We start from the raw sequence: 19,116 nt of genomic DNA, 5'->3' as shown, positions 1-19,116 counted from the left end.
TGCCAAGGCCTTTTTTCAAAGCGCTCAGTTCCCTGTGAGTTCCAATTGGAAGATGCGTTTGCATGTCAGCAATTCACTGATTATGACCTACTTCATCTCTGTAGGACTCTATTTCCATGACTCTGCAGACTATGGGTGTGTCAGCGTTTCTTTGTTTCTTCAAACCTCTGGATTTACAGATGTTGTGTACTTCAGCATCAGAAGATGCTTAAAGGTTGACAATCTCGTTTAACCTGTTTGTTTAAGGTTAACATCTCAAAGTCTCTTTCTTTTCAAAGTGTCCTTTTTTATTATGGCCATGCAGTTTTTACCCATAATAATAATGAAAAAAACTGTTTTTTTCTAGGACATAGGTTCAACCCTCCACCCCATAATGTTGGGCTTAACTTCGATAATTTGTTTATAAAATTTGTTATTCTCCCACTAATAAAACAGTAATCGGCATGAAAGGTGTAGTCTTCTGTCTCACCACAAGAGGGAGTTTCTGCTTTTAGAGCAGCTCAGAAGAGCGAACCTGCCGTGAAATGAAACACAGAGACAGAAGCTGATTGTGTGCCGTTTATGTTGTAGCTGCCCACTAAAGGCTTAACTTCAGAAAAAGAAGAAAAAAATCCTAATTTGTCCGGTTTTTCTTTTCAAAACAGCGACACTTTACCGTTGCAGCTGAGGTCTGTAAAGGCTTCAGACTCTCCGCGGTGATCCATGTCACGGTGAGAACAAGCCGCATCACGATCAAATAGTCCGCTTTTTTTGTGAAAAATGAGCTAAACCAAAGAATTAACAAGAATAAAGTACTAAATATTGATCGAATGTTTGTTTATTTTGTAAATGACCATGGTATAAGCGGGATAAAACCCTCCATTATGAGAAATTAACGCACACTTCGTCGGGTATTATCCCTTACGTGTATAATTCATCAGTTCTTACTGATAACTAACATAGTAACATTTATTTAAAAAAAAAAAATACACCAGACGCTGGCCAAGCGTCTGGCGGGTTCAAACCTGGGAGGGGAACTGGCAGGGTACTCATTGAGTAAGCTCTACAGTCCAGTATTCGCTACCAGCTTGTACTGTGCTGAGTACTCACTGGTAGCGCCTGAGACATGTAGTTGGGTGCCCTTGTATTTTACGGTAATCGCTTTCTACCGCCCGCCTTCACCAGTCCCCCGCTCGAGCTGCTCCTAGCGCCCTGACGGGTCCCCGGGTTAACCCCCAGGGTGCAAGGAGCAGCTCGAGGTGCCTCCCAGCACGTGAGCACACTTCCAAGTTTGAACCAATAGACAATTGTCGCCGATTGCTATTTATACCCCTTTGTTACCCACACGTGCAGACAAATGGTTTTAACTCCAGTGTTTTTTTGGCAAATTTGAATCACACACTATATGTTCGTTAGTTTTAAATAAAATAGGGTGAAAACAAAAATGATTTTAAATGTTTTTTTCTTTTAAAAAGATACATTTTGAGCTTGAGCCGCAGTGCATGCTGGGAAACGTGACGAAATCTCGCTAGCTAGCTAAGCTCGGGAGGATGCAGAACCTGAATTTGGACACAGTCTCGTTTCTATTGAGCGGTCTGGTGCGGTCTAGTAGAGTAGTAAATACAGAGCAGTTAATCCAGGTGGTGAACGTCTCCAATCAGTTAAGGCCACAGACATAATATATAATTAGACAATCATCTCTGACGTCACCCATTGACTTCCACAGTCCCCCGAAATGAAGCGTGAACATCCAGCTCACGACCGCAGCCATATTGGCTGGAGTTAACACCTCCTGACCATTGACTGTATATAAAATAACTGGACAGAGCAAGCCCCCCTACTTCCGTGTTCCATATAGGAAGTACCACTTGGTTGTAAAAATGGAAAAATTCCCATTGACTTACATTGAGAAACAGACAGTTATATCTCAGTCATTTTACATCTCAGAATAATCATTCTTCCTCTGCTGCTTTCTGCTTGACTTCTTTTTTCTAATCCTATTTTTTTAAAGATTTGTTTCCATTATCACAAGTTATTAGAGTTCTAAATTGACCAATCAGATGGCTCAATAAGCGTTTGTGGGTCTGACGTCGAACATCTGGGGGGTTTGAGTGACACATGACGGGTAGCCAATGGGAGCAGACTTCATCAATGAGTCCGTGAAGACCTTTTAACACCTACTTTACAATTCAACAATGTACCGATCATTGCCCTACTGTTGTTTTCCTCAATGGAATGTACCGATGCAGCAGTTTAAAACAACAAAAGGCGCATGCTGTCGACATTTTTAGATGAGGATTTACTCTGTAGACATAGATTTCACTCTGAGGTTATGTGCTTTGGACTTTTTTGTTTGTTTAACGTTCATTTTTCACTTTTTTTATTGTAGCTTATAAATTATAAGTTGCATATATGCGCATAAAATCACCAACCAAAGATTCACCTTCGCCGCCCTTTTCCAGCTTCAGCCTGAATTAGACGCAGCCGTTCAAGGAGTGGACAAAATTAAAAGAACCTGATCGTATTTTTAAAACAGAAAAAAGATCCAGCTGTTCTCTTGTTAGGATGGTTATTTATTTTAAATACCGCTGAACGCGCTTCTCACGTGCATCTGATCAGACTGTAAACCTGGCCGCAGTTCGGGCACGGCGTCACCCAAATGCTCCTTTTATCTCGACAAAAAGGAATAAATGTAGGTAAATACAAAAGGACCGCTGACAGAATCAAATGTTGGGATGGTTCTCCCTCAAAGGCTTCAACAAAGACTTGTACAATTCTCTCGAGCCGCCGACGCTGAAGTTGGCTTCCGATTCGCAGCGAGAGCGTTCCACTGTATTTTTCGAACTCAGACCACCTAAAAACAGGTCCTGTTCGGAAAAATCGAAAGCCAACTTCACAGTCGTCTCGAGCCAGCGTTTACATCTGCGGTCCCATGGTGAAGGCGTGGAAAGAGGCGGATGGTTGCAACAAACTCACTCCTGATTGGCGACAGTACTTCCTGTAGATTCGATGACTCAGCTATGACTCAGACCAATCGCTGAAGATTGTTTGCAAATGGCGGTATCCATTTCAGGAATTGACGGTGAAAGCGGCGGCCTACTTTTGCGAGGAGAGGAAGTAATGCATTTCCAATGGGGGACCTCAGTGCTCGATCTGTCCATTATTTTTACAGTCTATGCTCCTGACACGGACGTTCCAAATATGGGGAAAGGGGGCGGGACCGAGTTCACCCGCTATACTTTAAACATGATTTTTTTTTAATCACATACATCAACAAGAGTCATCTTTATATGTTAAAATTAAAATTTTACTGCCTTAAAATGTAAATGCTGTTTTGGATTATAAATCCACTCACCACCAGAAGCAGACCTGAGAGGAACATACAAGATAAACAGATACAAAAAATCGAATTACTGGAACTAAAATAAATAATCATAATATACATTAATGATTTATTTCCGGCAAATATAAAGTTATTCTTTTAGTACTTACCGAAGAAAAGACACCAGATGACTCCCAGAGAGCGTGTTAGAACAGTTTACAGCACGGCAGCAGGACAAAAACTGAAATATAGCGCTCATGCTAACGCTAAATCTGCAGCAGACAGCAAAACACCGTAGCACTGCTCCCAGAATCCACCGCGATCGTCACCTGTCAATCAAAGGCCGCGCCCCCTCATTAAGCGAAAATAAATGCTGTTTAAAAAAAATTACAAACTTAGAAAAAAATTCACTCCCCTCAGAGTTGTCATCGATCAAATATGCAGCTATTGATGAAATAAAAACTTTAAGCACCAGGCATTAAAGGGGTTTATTAGAGGGCTAAAAATTAGGATTTTAACATGGGAGTCTATGGGAATCTGCTGACTCTAAGCACCAGCCTCTCTGGGCAGTGCCGGTACTGAAACGTTTTGTTACTTCCTGGTTGGCGTCACGTTCCGCCTGCCAGTGTTGGGGGTTGGTTGTGGGCAGTACTGTTGGTTCAGAGTAACCCTGCCCCCATTTCCCATCATCCCTTTCTAGCATTACCAGCGCAACAAAGATAGTGAGGAATATTTAAGCTATCCAAATATATCAGATGAGAAAAACTAAGATGCACATGGATCTGTTTGTGCATCAGAATGGAGCTGGGAGCTTGGTTTGTCATAAGGAAGCTGTTGGATTTCATCCAAAAGATAGCCTCCTCCTGCCTGCAGAGTGTTGATGTCCCCCGTCAGGGCTGATGGAACTTTCGCAGAGCTACACTGAGGTGTGGAGAGTCCGTGTGGCGTATGTGTGCTGCGGTGCTTCAGCCTCTTCAGTCTAAATTGACTGGTGGTTCTCAGTTGTCTGCAGAGAGTGTGTGTGTATGTGTGTGTGGATGTGACTGTGACGGGCTGCTGACCAGCGTCTGTTGTTGAGGCTCCGGGAAATCTTTGTGACTCTGGATTAGATAAAAGGATCAGACCATAGACTGTATATAAAATATTGTTTTACAGTCTATGGATCAGACCTGATGAGGTTGGATTGTAGATGTTTTTCTGGGAAGTTGTACCTCATACATTTTAAACTGTTTTTGAGCTTATAACTTTGTGAGAAAGATCTGACTGAAACCATGTGGAGAAAGCTGTCAACTTGTATTGGCAGAAGTTGTGTTACAGCAATAAACTGGTGAAAACTCACATTGCTTAAGTTTTAAAATTCAAATCAAACTTCGGATTTCTTAACTTCAATTTTTCAGTTTTTAAGTTAACTTAATAATCTAAGTTGACTTGAAAACTGAGAATATTTGAAATTGGAGTTTCTCAGCTTTTTCTACAGTGCATTTTTGGATTGAAAGTTTGCATTTCTGTGGAGCTACAACCAAGTTTGACAAGTTCATGGTCTCCCTTCGCTAAATCAAGCCAGCCTCCTGTTTACGTGAACGCTAACAGCCTCTATGATTGCATTTTTTTTGTTGCATCTCTTTGATTTGACCTGCATGTGTCTTTGAAGTCACAGGCTTGCATTTGTGTGTCTCTAACCCCTGTGATATGGTTGGCGATTGCAGGTAATCCTACCAGCCAAAGCAAAAAAACCATAAAGCAGCGATTCCTCAAGCTGCTGCCGTGCTGCAAGCCCTCGACTGCCCCCTCAATCGCTCAAAGCAAGTGCTTCTTCACACTTCATACATCTCTGCTTCGTATCCTGTTAATCGGGGAGATTCATGCAGGCATTCGTGGTGGTGCGCTCGATAAAAACATGCATTGGTGTTGTGCAAAAATGTACTCTGGACCTTTTAGTTGTGTTGTGGTTTGAAGGTGTGTGGAAGTTCAACAGCTTTAGAGTGAAGTTCAGCTGCCTGACTTTCCCTCGTGTGCTGGAGCTTCTGTATCAAATATTTCTTCACTTTTCTGGTTTTATTCTGTTTTTTAACAGCAAGCAGGGTTTTAAAAAGAAAGTAATCCGTGGGTCTTTTTGCTTAAATAAAGTGTCATTTCCTATTAAATGTTATTTTCTGAATGATGAGTAAAAGTTATGAATGTGTTAAAAGAAATAGTTTTAATTTTTCCACCTCCAGAATGAATTTTCTGTCATCAAAAGTTTATTTGAGAGCTCCACTGAAAATTTAAAAAGTGTTTTTGCTGTTTTGAGGTCATTCTTTTGTGCAACTTAACATTTAAAAATATCCCTGTAAACTGTAAAGATTGTAAAACAAAGCACAAAAAAAGACTTTATCTTGGTTAAACTATAAATATAACATAGAACAAGGGGCAGCAGGGACTAAATGTAATATTTTTCAGTATAGTTCCCTATTTCAAATATTTATTTCTATTATATTTTAAAAGCAGTCATCTGACTTTCTCTGTAAAATGCAGAGTAGCAGCAATACTTTGGTCAAAGAACAGTAGTTTCTGTAATTAGTTGTTTTTTTTTCTTTGCACATGAGAGGAATTTAATTGGTTATACAAAACAGTGTTTGAAAATGTCTTGAGCATTCATAAAAATAAGAAAAAATATGTTTGAAGTTCAAACATAATTACAGGGAATGGAAAGAAGTGAGCTTGCTTGATCTGCCCATTTAGTTGACTTAGTTTAATTTTTTTCTGAAAGTTGAAATCAGATTATTAAAATTCAAACTTGTCAAAAAAGTTTAAAGCTTTTTGAGAAACAACTTTAATCTCAGTATCAACTTCATAATCTTAGATGTTGAAAAGTTGAAACAAAGTTTATTTTCTTTTTTTCATCAATTAGGGGTTGCCATTCCTAATGTGTTATGGATACAGAAACATGTTATAGATCCCTCCCAAAATATGGACAATTTCAATGAGTTCAAACAAATAAAAGCTCAATTGGCTGCAACACTTTTATACCGTTGAATCTCTGTTTTATGTATAAAAAGCAAATAAAAAAAAATAAAATGAAAACTTCAAAATTGAACCAAATGAAAGTATTACATTAAATTATGATGAATTATGATGAGTTACTTAACAAGAATTAGGAGCCAATAAAAAGTATTGTCATTGTTGACAGGGGATCCATTTCAAGCAGGAAGAAACGTTTGTTTTTTGCACGACCATCTTTAAATCAGATTTAAGGAGGTTTAGCTCATTGAGTTTAACAGCTTTGGTCCGTTTTGTTAGATTTTATGAAAGTATACTGACTTTCTGCAGTTCCACGCTGACTTACCTTTCTGGAGTAGAGTTGCTGCTTTGCTACAGATCTATGTCCTGTGTCTTTGACCAGATTGTCAATTAGTCTCTTATTCAAAAATACTCTGGTATGTGAAGATTGTGCGACTACAGAACAAGTCCAAACCATTATGCTCCCCCCACCGTGTTTCAAAGAGTTCCATCCTGCAATGCTGTTTGATTTCATGTGCTGCTCGCTAAGGTCAAACTGTTCTTCTTTGGTGTCATCCGTACATAAGACACTTTTATGTCACGTGGTCTTGGAGTTTGTTCTGATGCCTTTTATGAGTCTCTGTATTCTTTTAAGACAGAATGAATTTCATAAAAGCACGTTTGAATCAAAGCTAAAACATTTAAAATCACTTTATTTTTATTTTAAAGTTTTATTTATTTATTTATTTTTACATTTCTTCTAAAAAAAATACTTTCATATTGTCCACTTGTATGTTTATTAGTGCTGCATATGTTTGGTTATTTTACGGTTGAAGTATAAAACACAGAAGTTGAAGGACTTTTACTGAAAAATATAAAATACTCACTAAGAATATAATTATGTGTTTCTAGATATATATATATATATATATATATATATATATATATATTAACCTAACATATTGTGCAACTCCCATTGTGCAGTTTACCAAATACTCTATAGAGACACTTTGGCTTACTATTTTTTTGTGTTCTTGTATTTAAAATTCCTTTAACAGTTCCCAGCAGCAAAATATATTCCTTTTTATCTACCAATGCAGATTAATCTGCATTCAAATGGCAGAAACAGAATTGTTGCCATTAAGTGATCTTGTCCAGTCTTGATGTTTCCAGCTTACAAACTAAACCGCCTGAAGAAAACATTTTTCTGGTTTTGTTCTAAAGAGTCACGCAAATGCTCAGTTCAGATGCTGTCAGGAAATTTGGTTTTAATAGTTTTAGGGCTATTTTACTAAAATGGTGAACAGCATGACATCTTTAAAAGCTATTTTGTATGCTCTACTTTAATAGACAACAATCAGATACTATATATTTTTTTCCACATAAAAGTAAAGAAAAGAAAAATGCATTTTGCAAAACTAAATAATCCAACATTTGTTAAATTTCTTTATTTTATTTTATTTTTTTTTTGAGGATTTAGTTACCTAAAAAAACTGGTTTGAATAGAGTTATAATGAGAATTACTAAATAATCTTTTTTTGTCCATGACAGACAGTGTAGAAGATGACTTTGAGCTGTCCACCGTGTGCCATCGTCCTGAAAGCATGGACAAGCTGGAGGAGCTCACCAAGTTCACCAAGAAGGAGCTGCAGGTTCTCTACAGAGGCTTCAAAAACGTAGGTCTAAAAGATGAAGAAAACACGCAAATCTCTCAGTAATAAGCTCGTCAGAAAGAGTCACTGTTGCCTAATTTGAAAGACGAGAATAAATGTCATCCCTCTTTCCTATTTTTTTCTCAAGGAATGCCCAAGTGGGGTTGTAAATGAGGAGAACTTTAAGACTATTTACTCCCAGTTCTTCCCTCAGGGAGGTGAGTTAGCATAAGCCTGACAATTTACATGAGTGAGTTTATGAACATTTTTGCAATCAATGAGTGCAAATAAAAGTGAAAGTGATATATTCACAGTCTTTTTTTATAATTACCATGTGGTAATCAATTAATTATGCTGAGGTAATTGCCGAACCAGACTGTGTGCACCGTGGAGAAGCAAAGCAATTTTTCCCTTCCATGAAAAATTGTTGATGAAATGTTAACCACTTGCCTGCAGTTGTATTTGAAATTATTTTTACATCCTGTCTAAATTTAGATCACTGCTAATCCTAGCTGCTCAAGGAGTTTGAGGGCTCGCGGGTTACTGAAAGTCTCTGATTTTGCAGATTCCAGTATGTATGCACATTTCCTTTTCGAAGCCTTCGACACGAACAAGAACGGCTCGGTTAGTTTTGAGGTGAGTCTGCTGTCACATATATGTATCTAAAGACAGATAAAAGGGATGCTTTTGAACATTTTGTCTCATTTTGCTTTCAGGATTTTGTATTTGGTTTATCCATTATCCTGAGAGGAACAATTAATGACCGATTAAATTGGGCGTTTAACTTGTACGACCTAAACAAAGATGGCTGTATCACCAAAGAGGTAACATAAATTTAAGTTACTTCTTGTAATGGCTATATTACTTTCTGACGTTAGTTTGTTTTTATATTTAGTACTTGATAACGTTTTTTCAATTTCCTTATTTTCCCACCCTTTGAAGGAGATGTTGGACATCATGAAGTCCATCTACGATATGATGGGGAAGTACACGTACCCCACCATGCAGGACGACGCCCCGATAGAACATGTGGAGAGCTTCTTCCAGGTGAAACGCTTTTCTTGTGATCTCTCCCTGTGTGACAGTTGGAAACCACATAATTAGTTCCTCGGTCAGTACATCCGCTCTTTTCTGTCTCTTTCAGAAAATGGACCAAAATAAAGACGGCGTGGTTACCATAGAGGAGTTCATTGAGTCGTGTAAAAAGGTCTGGCTAAAATTCAAAGTTTTAAGGAGACATGAGTTGACTTTATTTTAAAATATGTTAGAGGTTGTAAGTTCAAAGGGACAAAAAGTTTGACTTTTTTCATATATAAATGTGACATATTGTGCTAATTAGTAAGCTTTGCAGGACAGTACCGAATTTCTAATAAAGAACCTCTCCAATCATCATCTGATTTATTTTAAAGGTAGTAATCTTTCATTTACGATTATGACACTTTTAGCCAAAATAAAAAAAACTGTATTGTTTTCTAAGACATAGTTTCTGAAGAGAAGTTGAAGTTCAGTAGTTTTGAGTGAGACAGCTGGCCTGGAGTAAGGCTTTCTTTTTTTCCCATCAGCCCATTGTTTACACTCTCTCCTGCTAGCTTACACCGCTAATGAAAGCTATAAGCTAACTTTAGAAGAGCAACAAAATGGTGATAAATATTGGAGCTATCCAGTGGTACAGTTTTAACCAGATCCCAGCTAAGATGAGGAAAACAAAGACGTACATGGATCTATTTGTCTCCAAGTGGATGCATTGGAGCAAGGAGCTTGTGGCCCGCCGAATGTGGCACCTACATCACTGCTACAGGCTTTTTCCGTTAGCATTTTTTGGCTGCTTCTGATTCACAATGATTTGGAAAAAGAAATACTCAGAAAAACAATTTTAAGATTTGTTTGGTCCTCCATCATCAGAAAAATAACATAATTTTGAAAAAAAAACAAACACGATGTTTCTTGGAGTGGGTCTTTAAAAATGGATATAGCATTGGTATGATTTGTCTCCATCAATATGATAATTTAGAGTGGCTGACTTAGCAGTTTGGGGGTCCCAGGCAAAAATAAAATGGATCCCTATGCAGCAGTTTTATTAACCTTTTTATTATTATTATTATTCCTTAGCTATGTTAAAATATCAAACTTCTTCATTGGTCCACTAGACAGACTCAATGTCAAGAATCCAAAAAGTTTTGGGATAACGATTAAATTATTATGGTCAAAAGTAAAAGCTGCATTTATGAACAAGTTATTGGACACATTTATTTTACTAGTAGTAGGCCATACATCTCATGATGGCAGGTGAGGCACTGCTTCACCTGCTTCCTTTGACTGGATGTTCCTGGTTGAAACATATTTCAAAAAGAGACTAAAAATAGCTAAACTGTTCCCCAACCCGTCCAAATTAAGTCCACTCACCTAAAGCAATTTTTGCCTCCAAATTTAGAATAAAAACCGCCTAGTCGTGTGGAAAACCTCCCAATCTGAGAACTTGGTGTTGACTGGAATATTCCATTACTGCAGGGGGACAGATGAGGACAAAAAAACTTCACATGATTAGTTTTATACCATTTGACTGCTTTGGGGTGTTTTTTTATGACAGATCTAAATAAAAATGGGCATAAAATCCAGATATTTGTGGTCTCTGGCAATCGCCTAGCTTTGCCTAATGATCAGTCCGCCCCTGATGATTTAATCTTATCGATAATAATATTTGCTTTTACTATTATGAACTGTTTGGCCACACACAGTCTATTTGCTGTTCTTTAAAACTTCTTTTTCTGTCCAGGATGAGAACATCATGCAGTCCATGCAACTGTTTGACAACGTCATCTAAGAGTCCGGACTAGCAAGGACACCTGCACCGGGGGAAAGAGGTGTGACTGGATCAAACAGAGTTTATGAATGTACATGTGCGTCTTTGTGAGTGCTCGAAGGACTCGCAGGCTCACGCTCGTGTCACTGTTCGGAGTCCTGAAGGCGCGCAGAGACCTTTTTCCTTTCTGCTGGACCCCTGCTCCCCGTCCTCTCAGAGTTTTCTTCTCTCCTGCTATCAATAAAATAAAAACTCTTCATTTTATCCTGGAGGCAGCGAGGAAGAAGTGGACATCTAAAAATCCTGACCCTTTTTTGTTCAAACTTTTAGTTCTTACTGCTTTTGATGAAGGAACCCTTAGAGCTTCTAAAGCTTGAAGTCAAAGGAAAATGGTCCTCAAACATTCAACCGAGATTTGTTTCCTGCTATGATGACTGGATTTATCTTTTTTTTTTCTTTTTCCTGGATAAGTGTGGAAAAACCTTCAGGCCACTCAGCTAGAAATGAGTCTATTGCCCCCTGGTGGACAAAGGGAAAATTACATATCTTTAGGGAAAAAAAAGAGGAACAAACTGAAAATTATCAAACACTGATGGGAATTCAGAAATACTCCTTTCCTTGAGGAATTGTTTTCAATATCGCATGATGATGTCACTAATATCTAATTATGTATTTAAAGAGATACTCCAAAGTCTGCTCGTCTGTCCGCCGTTCCTGGTCATTCACAGGTGCCTCACCCTCTGTTTGTGTGCGTGTGCATGTGTAACAGAAAGATGTCGTCTAAGATCACACCAGGAGAACAACCACCTCCAGTCATGGCAGTTCGGTAGAATAAGTCTTGGCCTTCCAAACTATTACAGTCCTAGCATTAGATGTCTATTGACTGTTGTATTATTCCTAGCTTTCCCTGTGAAGTGATAGTCAAGTAAAGGATTACACCAAAAGTATCGGTGGATTGACAGAAACGCCCAACTACCACAGACGTACTGGCCCATAAAAGTATGATTTATTAGATTGCAGATTTGATGTGAATATCTTGTCATCTAAGCTGTCATGTGGTTGTAGCAGGTTCTACTTCAACAACAAAAAAACATGTTGCACTAAATAACCTTAATCCAACTTTGATCAGACATAAGTTTGCATGTGGACACATGGGTATGCTGTAATCTTTTTAGTTCCTTCCAACATCTTATCCTGCTTTTTTTTTGGTGACACCAAAGATTAATATTCCTAGAAGGTACAAACTGCATTTATTGTTGGGGAAAAAAGAAGATATTTAAACTATAAAGTATTTGCTGTTATTTTATTTTGACTGCAGACTGAAATTCTAGGATTTAAAACATGCATGTTAAGATTTGACATTTACTTTGGAAAAACCCAAGAGTTGCATCAAATTCAAAGTTGATGTCCCAGAAGCGATCTGCCCTTAATTCAATTCCGTGCAGAGACCAACATTGAATAACAATAACCTTCTCTGCCACACAGCTTTCCTCCTTATCCAACCTCACCCATTAAATTACATTAAAAGACTATATTTTAACTTGAATGTATTTTTTTTTTCATTATAATTTTTCTTTTATCAGAACAAAACTTGTTTGGCTCATACTGTTCCTGTCCACAAATGAAACCTGTCTATACCCGCATGTACTGTGTCTAGAATAATGAAAACATAATAACCTGGTGTACTGACTGTCTAGTTAGCTAGCCTCAACTGGTTGAATTACATATTTAAAATATGTATATTTTGTAAAGAGACAATAAAGTCACAATTACTATGCAAACAGTCTGAAGTACAACTTTTTAAGTGTTTATTTTGATTGTTTTTGGTGGGTTACAAAACAAAGCAAATGCTTAAAGGTATGAAAAAATAATCAAAACAAATCATCTTTTAAATAAATATCAAACGAAAAAAAAATTAAGACAGAAACACAGCTGAAGTGACAGTTTTACCTAATTTCTCTATTTTTTTAAGTCTTTATTTGCTTACACTGCTTGTGGTGACTTCCATTTATCCACTTTTTGCTCCAAATGTTTCACTGTGCCGCTCTGCAGGGTCTGTAATGTCAATAAGGCTGCGGGCAAAGGAGGCAACTCTTATTTAGGCATCCGGCGCAGTTCTGCGAGAACCCAAATGGCAAATGTGAGGAGAGCCACAGAACCGGACTGATGAGTGGCTGCCAGAGGAGTGGGGACATACAGTAACAGCGTGCTGATACCAAGGGCAACCTGAAGAGCAGAGAAACAGTTTTATTCAACACTGAAAGACGTTTGGATCCGTGAGCTGAAGGACGCGCTTTACCTGTGTATAAGCCATCGCTGTCAGGAGGCTGATGGCGATCTTAGCCCTCCTGGGCAACAACATCCTCCGGGAGAACAGATACAGACCTGTAATTGCTGCCAAGGATGAGATCCCCTAAAAAAAGTAAATATGTAGATAAGCACTAAGTCTCCAAGTATGGTAAATCTGATTGGACTCAGATTATATTTCTGTTTAAATGTCACACCAATATTCTGTGGTCAAACTGCACGGTGGTGGGGTTTTCAAAGAAGTTCTTGAGGGTGGGAGAGAAGGCCAGCAGATCGTCAGGAATCCATTTGTCTGCCATCTTGGGGAAGGAGTTATACACCAGCCCAGCGTCCAGCCCAGCAACAAATGCACCTGTGAGGAAACATCCAGAGGATCAGCGGTGTGGATGAGGTCACTTCCTGTCAACTTCAGGAAATGTCATGTGGGCTCCTTAACCATCAGTCATAGCACACTTTCAATTTATATTAACAACTGAATTATCCATCAGTCTTACTTGTCTTTGTTCTACAATAAGAAAATCATTGTTTTCTTTGGAGTTTAATGTCTTGATATTTCATCGCCTTCATTTTAAATATTAGAAAGATACTGTAGACATTTAAATTGTTACTTTGGAAAGTAAAAGCATTTACCTTATTTATTTAGCTTTTTAAAGTCACAGAAAGGGCATACTGTAGATATAAATATAAGCAATGATGATTATTTGTGGAGTATTTATCTTTTATTTACAAAACCTTCTAAGCCTTAAAGTCTCTCTCCAATCGTCTTTGATCTATTTTCAAAGCATCCCCAGTGGTCTTTTAATCAAGATTGTGCCATTTTTTTTTGCCAAAATCTAGAAACCTGTCATTTTATATGGTGTAATTTCTGCAGGACTTTATCAGTAATTCAACTCTGAGGTTAGGGGGGAACGCCCTTTGTTTACACACTCTACTACTAATTAACAGTCCCTCAAAACCTCAACCTAATATTACCGCTGCAACAAAAATGGTGAGCAATTTTGGAGCCAGATACCAGCTTAACTGTAATAATAAATGTCCTCCCCATCATGAGAAAAATGGCACAAAAACATGTTAAAAAACACTTTTTTCATTGGAGTGAATCTTTAAATCATCTACTATGCCTGTAGCTTTTTCATCTTTTCAATTTCAAAAGTTTCTGTCTTTCTCTGTGTACCAAAAGTAATCACTGGTATTTTACATCTGTTTAGAAAACTTGTTATTTTCTGTTTTGTACAAAGAAAGTTTTGGATCATTTATAACAGTACCTGATAAAGCAGTGAGGAAGACCAGCCCACCGGTACCCTTAGCAAACCTCCTGAGCTTCATAAGACGTCTGGACTCGACCATCTGTGACAGACGTAAACAATTATAATAAAGATTGTAACAAAGGTGGCACAGAAAGACTCTGGTTTAAAAAGTCGCTTTTCTCCAGTCCGCATACCTTGTGAGCTGGAAGCAGCATGGTAAGCCCCATCCAAAGACTGGCAGTGTAGAGCAACAAAGCCGAACCCAGATGAGCGCTCAAACGATACTGACTGACCCGGGGGATGTCATACGAGTCCTGCTTCTCCTCCAGTCCACTTTTTACCATGTACCACCCCAAAAGACCCTGAAGACATACAAACACTTTCGCTTTGTTACATATTCCTGTAATTTACAAGTAAAGATGCATTTCCTGAATCCTCCCTGCAGCTTTATTGACCTGGAAGAAGACAAAGCCGCAAAGCCCCAACACTTTTCCTTTCACGGAGCGAGTGAAGTATCCCTTTCTCCAGAAGTAGATGGTGGGAAGGATGTACGCCAAACCAACCAGTCGGCCCCACATGCGATGACCCCACTCCATGTAGAAAATAAATTTAAATTCTGGCAGAGTCATGTCATGATTCAGTCTGGGAAAGAAACACAAACAGTACAAGAATGTATAATTACAGACATGGTCAACACTTTTGTAGAACGGAGTTAAATAGTTAAGAGCTGGAATCAAACTAGTTTAGAGACGTACATTTTGAACTCTGGAAACTGTTGGTACTTGGAAAACTCAGCCTCCCATTCTTCTTGTGTTTGAGGAGGCTTCATCTCTCTGACCAAATGCCAGTCAACCATGGAAAGCCCAGACTCTGTTAGTCTGCAGCAAATAAAGGAGTCAATAAGTAAAATACAAAGCAAGAGTTACAAATACAATCCTTCTTTGGCCATTCTTACCTTGTAACACCACCCAGAACCACAGCTCCAACAACCAGCCCACTGCAGCCAAGTAACCAGCGACCAACTATACGATTTGTGGCTGCGTTGGGAACGGTGGCAGCTGGCGTGGAGGTTGTTCCTGACTCCACCGTGATGGTGCTCTGATTTCTCTTTACAAGCCATTGTCGAACCTGCGGACTCCGCTAATGTAAACAAACGAGACAGATCTAAGTTTGAAAGGCAAAAACGCTCTCAATTATTCAAACTCAATTTGACAATCATATCTATTGAATTAAATGTTTAATGTGTAGGGGTGTAATGATTTGTTTTAATCTAATTGTAAGTTGTAAATTAAATGTTTACAAACAAGTAAACAAGAATTAATGGCAAATCCATTCATGTTTTAGATTCATAAAGTTCAGCCAACTGCTGTTTTTGCACATCAAAATAATACAAACAGAACATTATAGCACTTTGGATTGTCACATGTTTTTGCAAAATTAGTGTTTCCAGAAATTCGACTGCAATGATGGATTTATCATTTTTAGCTGCCATCACATGTGTGTTATCCTCTGTTAATGTACTTGGTTGTTCTAACATTATAGTAAAATAAACCTACAATATCTCTATCCTAATGATCGATTATTGATTTGTTTAATTTTGAAAGGATTTAATTAACTACCCAGCTTAGATAGATCAATCGGGTTGGATTGTAGGAATAGAAATCAGTTCATTATTGCAATGTGTATTTATGACTAGGAAGAATTATAATATCATAAAGATAAAATCATTGTCTTGAATTAATATTCTAATTAATTTATGATTTAATATCTGAAAGATTTGATATATCATGGTATTTTAAGCATTTTTCTCCTGCTTTTTTCTTTTTGTTTTTAATTGAAATTATAACCAAGGCATCTTAGAAGTCAGGATACCAATCAAACCATATAGAGTAAGTTAAATATAAGTTAATTAAAAACAAACAAAGACATGTGATTAAATATTTAACAATGCTCAATATAAAAAAAAAACATCTGAAAACTGAGTTATACGACATAATTACATTAAATACATTTTTCCATCGATACATACTTTAAAATTGATTTAGTATTTTCTATATCATAACAAACATGGATAAATTGCAGTCATTAATAAATAGTAAAAGCTGCATCACAATGACTCGACATCAATGGTGATGTAATGATGCTGTTTAATAACATTAACAAGGTTAACTAACATCCTGAATATTGTTGTTAAATGTTTAGTAGCCATAAATGATTATCTAGATAGAGTTTTTAGGTAATATTCGGCTCAATCGTTGTTACTTAATATGACCTCTTCCATTCTTATCTAACTTAAATAAGCTAGCTTTACTCACGTTGCTGTATTGAAACTGTTTACCAGCACTTCTGCAGCCACAAAAAATCCGTGTCCGTAATGCCGACAGCAACATTTTTGTCGTGGTATTCCTTTAAAAAAATTAAATAAAGAGAACATGTAGTGGAAAATGCTGCACCCCGGTGGAGCCGCAGACCGCTACGGTCTTGTTTCCTTTTCAGGGTTCAACTTTAACCTCTGACGTCACAAAAAGCGTCTTGAAATGTATTATTTTTTTCATTATTTTTTATTTATTTATTGGAGAAAAGGTGGCATTAAAACAGTCTAAAACTTAAATTTAATTTATTTATGCAACACATAATATTTTAAAATAAAAAAATATATACACGATAGCGTTAGCTGATTTGTTGAGCTTATCTTACAAAGGCGGAGAAGACAAATGATAAGTACACCGCCCCTTCCGCTATGTCATGTGTTAGAAATCGAGCTAGCCGGAAAGAAAGCTGCAGGATCATGTCTTTATTCCAAAACTTTACCAGAAGTCTTTTTTACGATATCGCTACTTGGTGGTGAAGGAAACTGACGGGTTATTTTAGCAGTAGACGCAAAGTAAAGTGAGTCAAACGACGGTACATGTGTTTCATTTCTTTCTGTCCGTTTCTGTAAAGTCATCAACAATGGCCCAGACCTTTTTAATGGAGGTGTGTGTGGACTCTGTAGAGTCTGCTATCAATGCTGAACGAGGAGGTCAGTAATGGTTATGAGCTTAACTCTGCATGCTCATGAATGTTCCTGTATACATTTTAATTTATATCTAAGTACAAAATATAACTTATGCACAGCTCTTTGTGGACGTAAGGTCAAAGGTTGTGTTTATCTTAGGCTGCTTGAGTGCTTCTGAAAGTATAAATGTAGAATTTTACGTGTTGCATGGTTTTAATCCCAGCAGCCATGTTTTTTAGCATTCTGATTAATTCTGCCAGATATTGCATTGGTGTTGCTGAAAGTTTCTCTATTCCTGACCTGACAGGTGCTGGTCGACTTGAGCTGTGTGCAAGTCTTCTGGAGGGAGGACTGACCCCCAGTCTAGGTGAGAACGCTAGTTCACTGTAATACATGTTAGAGATGTTTGTCTTTTTATTTATTTATTTTTTTTAAGTAATGAAGTTATGGTAAATTATAAGTGTAGTAATGATGTAATTGCAGGATTACAAAGTAGAAGCAAAGGTTGGATGTTAATTTATCTTGATTTGTTAAACAAAAAACATCAGTATTACTTGTATTGAAACGTGCAACTAAAAAAAAAAAAAAAAAAAAAAACCTCCATGTCATTAAACTACTGTTAACCTTTCGGCATATCCTGTCAGGGGTCGCCACAGTCAATCAGCTTTCACCAATCCATGCATTTGATTTGGCAGAGTTTTACGCCAGATGTCCTTCCGGACACAACCCTATATTTGGTTAGGACTGGGGACCAGCACAGGGAGACCCAGTCTAGGGACCCCTTTGTGGCTACATGGTTTGCCAGTAGCATGAAGGGTCTCCCCCGGAACCCACACTGGAATAAGCTCTTGCTCCCCCTGGGAATTAAACCCTGTGGTTTCCCATGCACTAGTCCTCCATGCAGCAACTGCTACCGTCTCAATAAGCTATTAAATGCAAAATTCCTATTTGTATTTCAAGTTCTTTTCATTTGCAATTTTATGTTTCATTATTTTGGGTACAGAGGTGGTCAGGAGGGTTTAGGACAGGGGTCTGCAACGTGAGGCTCCAGAGACACGAGCTTCTGTTACTCCTCCTTTGTGACTCTCCTAAAAAAAATAGTAAAACAAAGTTTTTAATCTTGAAAAGTAACCGTAAAGTAAAAAGTTTGTTAATGGTAAAGTAACACAAAACAAAAGTTAAGTAAACTAACAGTTAGTCTATATTTGATTAATTTACAAACAGTTTAAGAACAGTACGTATCATTTGGCGAGGGTCACACTGGATTTTAAGGCGGACTGTCTATCATTGAAAAAATAAATAAATGAATTTTAGGTTTGCCTTATGGTTCAATGAATACAGTGAGGGTCACTTAATTTGTTCTGATTTCATTTTGGTTTGTTAGATTTATGAATTTCTGGCAGGTATGCACCACAAATGGTAAAATAAGTTAAAACCTTTTTTTTCTTAATCACTGCTGACATTACACTATACTACTACGTGTTCTGCATTGAGATGATCCTATGTGACAGAGGGTGTCTTTATTTATTTATCTGTTTATTTAATTTGTAAGGAAGCTATTGGAAACTTTGTCAAAAGTTGTTTTCCCTATAAGTTTTATTTGTGCTAAAACAAATCAGAAAAAGCTAAAAAAAAAAATAGGTCATTTATATTTATTAAACTAGTACAATAGTAGTGCATTAGTAGTACAATAGTACAATAATACAATAATACTTATGCAAATCAGTGTCTTGATTTTTTTTAAATGGTAAAATAAGACTGTGGCTCCTTTTGGGTTGTGGTGTGTGAGAAAAGAGCCCAACCCCTGGTGTGGTGTTTTCAAATTATCTATT

The 19,116-nt window shown here is 37.5% G+C and overlaps 3 protein-coding genes across 11 annotated transcripts in view; 2 read left to right on the top strand and 1 right to left on the bottom strand.

Annotated features, from left to right (window-relative positions):
- Positions 1–12,513, top strand: part of LOC112161710 (Kv channel-interacting protein 2) — a 102,616-nt gene extending 90,103 nt beyond the window's left edge. For 6 of the 9 annotated variants that reach the window (XM_024297090.2, XM_024297089.2, XM_036215376.1 and 3 more), the window contains 7 exons: positions 7,832–7,956; positions 8,081–8,150; positions 8,498–8,568; positions 8,649–8,756; positions 8,875–8,979; positions 9,077–9,139; positions 10,706–12,513. In XM_024297090.2, the coding sequence (XP_024152858.1) occupies positions 7,832–7,956; positions 8,081–8,150; positions 8,498–8,568; positions 8,649–8,756; positions 8,875–8,979; positions 9,077–9,139; positions 10,706–10,753 (590 nt within the window). In that variant the 3' untranslated portion in view covers positions 10,754–12,513. Of the gene's footprint in view, positions 1–5,007; positions 5,104–7,831; positions 7,957–8,080; positions 8,151–8,427; positions 8,569–8,648; positions 8,757–8,874; positions 8,980–9,076; positions 9,140–10,705 lie in introns of those variants that run through there. The other 3 variants (XM_024297084.2, XM_024297083.2, XM_036215374.1) reach the window with 2 other exon arrangements.
- Positions 12,283–17,014, bottom strand: LOC112161709 (cytochrome c oxidase assembly protein COX15 homolog). The gene is made up of 9 exons (XM_024297082.2): positions 16,602–17,014; positions 15,242–15,426; positions 15,042–15,164; positions 14,742–14,928; positions 14,481–14,648; positions 14,305–14,386; positions 13,237–13,391; positions 13,032–13,145; positions 12,283–12,958 (listed from the first exon to the last, which is right to left on the bottom strand). Exons 1-9 carry the CDS (start codon positions 16,674–16,676, stop codon positions 12,827–12,829), a joined length of 1,221 nt encoding a protein of 406 aa, XP_024152850.1. The 5' UTR covers positions 16,677–17,014; the 3' UTR covers positions 12,283–12,826.
- A 35-nt stretch (positions 17,015–17,049) lies between these two features.
- The window catches only part of cutc (cutC copper transporter homolog (E. coli)), a 6,773-nt gene continuing 4,706 nt past the window's right edge, over positions 17,050–19,116 (top strand). The window contains exons 1-2 of the mRNA XM_024298110.2: positions 17,050–17,308; positions 17,592–17,651. Of these exons, the coding sequence (XP_024153878.1) occupies positions 17,239–17,308; positions 17,592–17,651 (130 nt within the window). The 5' untranslated portion in view covers positions 17,050–17,238. The remainder of the gene's footprint in view (positions 17,309–17,591; positions 17,652–19,116) is intronic.

Source organism: Oryzias melastigma, linkage group LG15 (genome assembly GCF_002922805.2).
Source record: "Oryzias melastigma strain HK-1 linkage group LG15, ASM292280v2, whole genome shotgun sequence".
Taxonomy (NCBI): Eukaryota; Metazoa; Chordata; class Actinopteri; order Beloniformes; family Adrianichthyidae; genus Oryzias; species Oryzias melastigma.
Note: the sequence above shows the minus strand (reverse complement) of the source record. Positions and strands in the feature narration are given on the sequence as shown.

Excerpts from the sequence above, each read along its gene's own strand:
- LOC112161709 (XM_024297082.2), bottom strand. The coding sequence starts at position 16,676 with ATGTTGCTGTCGGCATTACGGACACGGATTTTTTGTGGCTGCAGAAGT. Across the intron at positions 15,427-16,601 it reads AACAGTTTCAATACAGCAAC|CGGAGTCCGCAGGTTCGACA; the intron begins GTGAGTAAAGCT and ends TGTTTACATTAG. Across the intron at positions 15,165-15,241 it reads GTTCTGGGTGGTGTTACAAG|ACTAACAGAGTCTGGGCTTT; the intron begins GTAAGAATGGCC and ends TATTTGCTGCAG.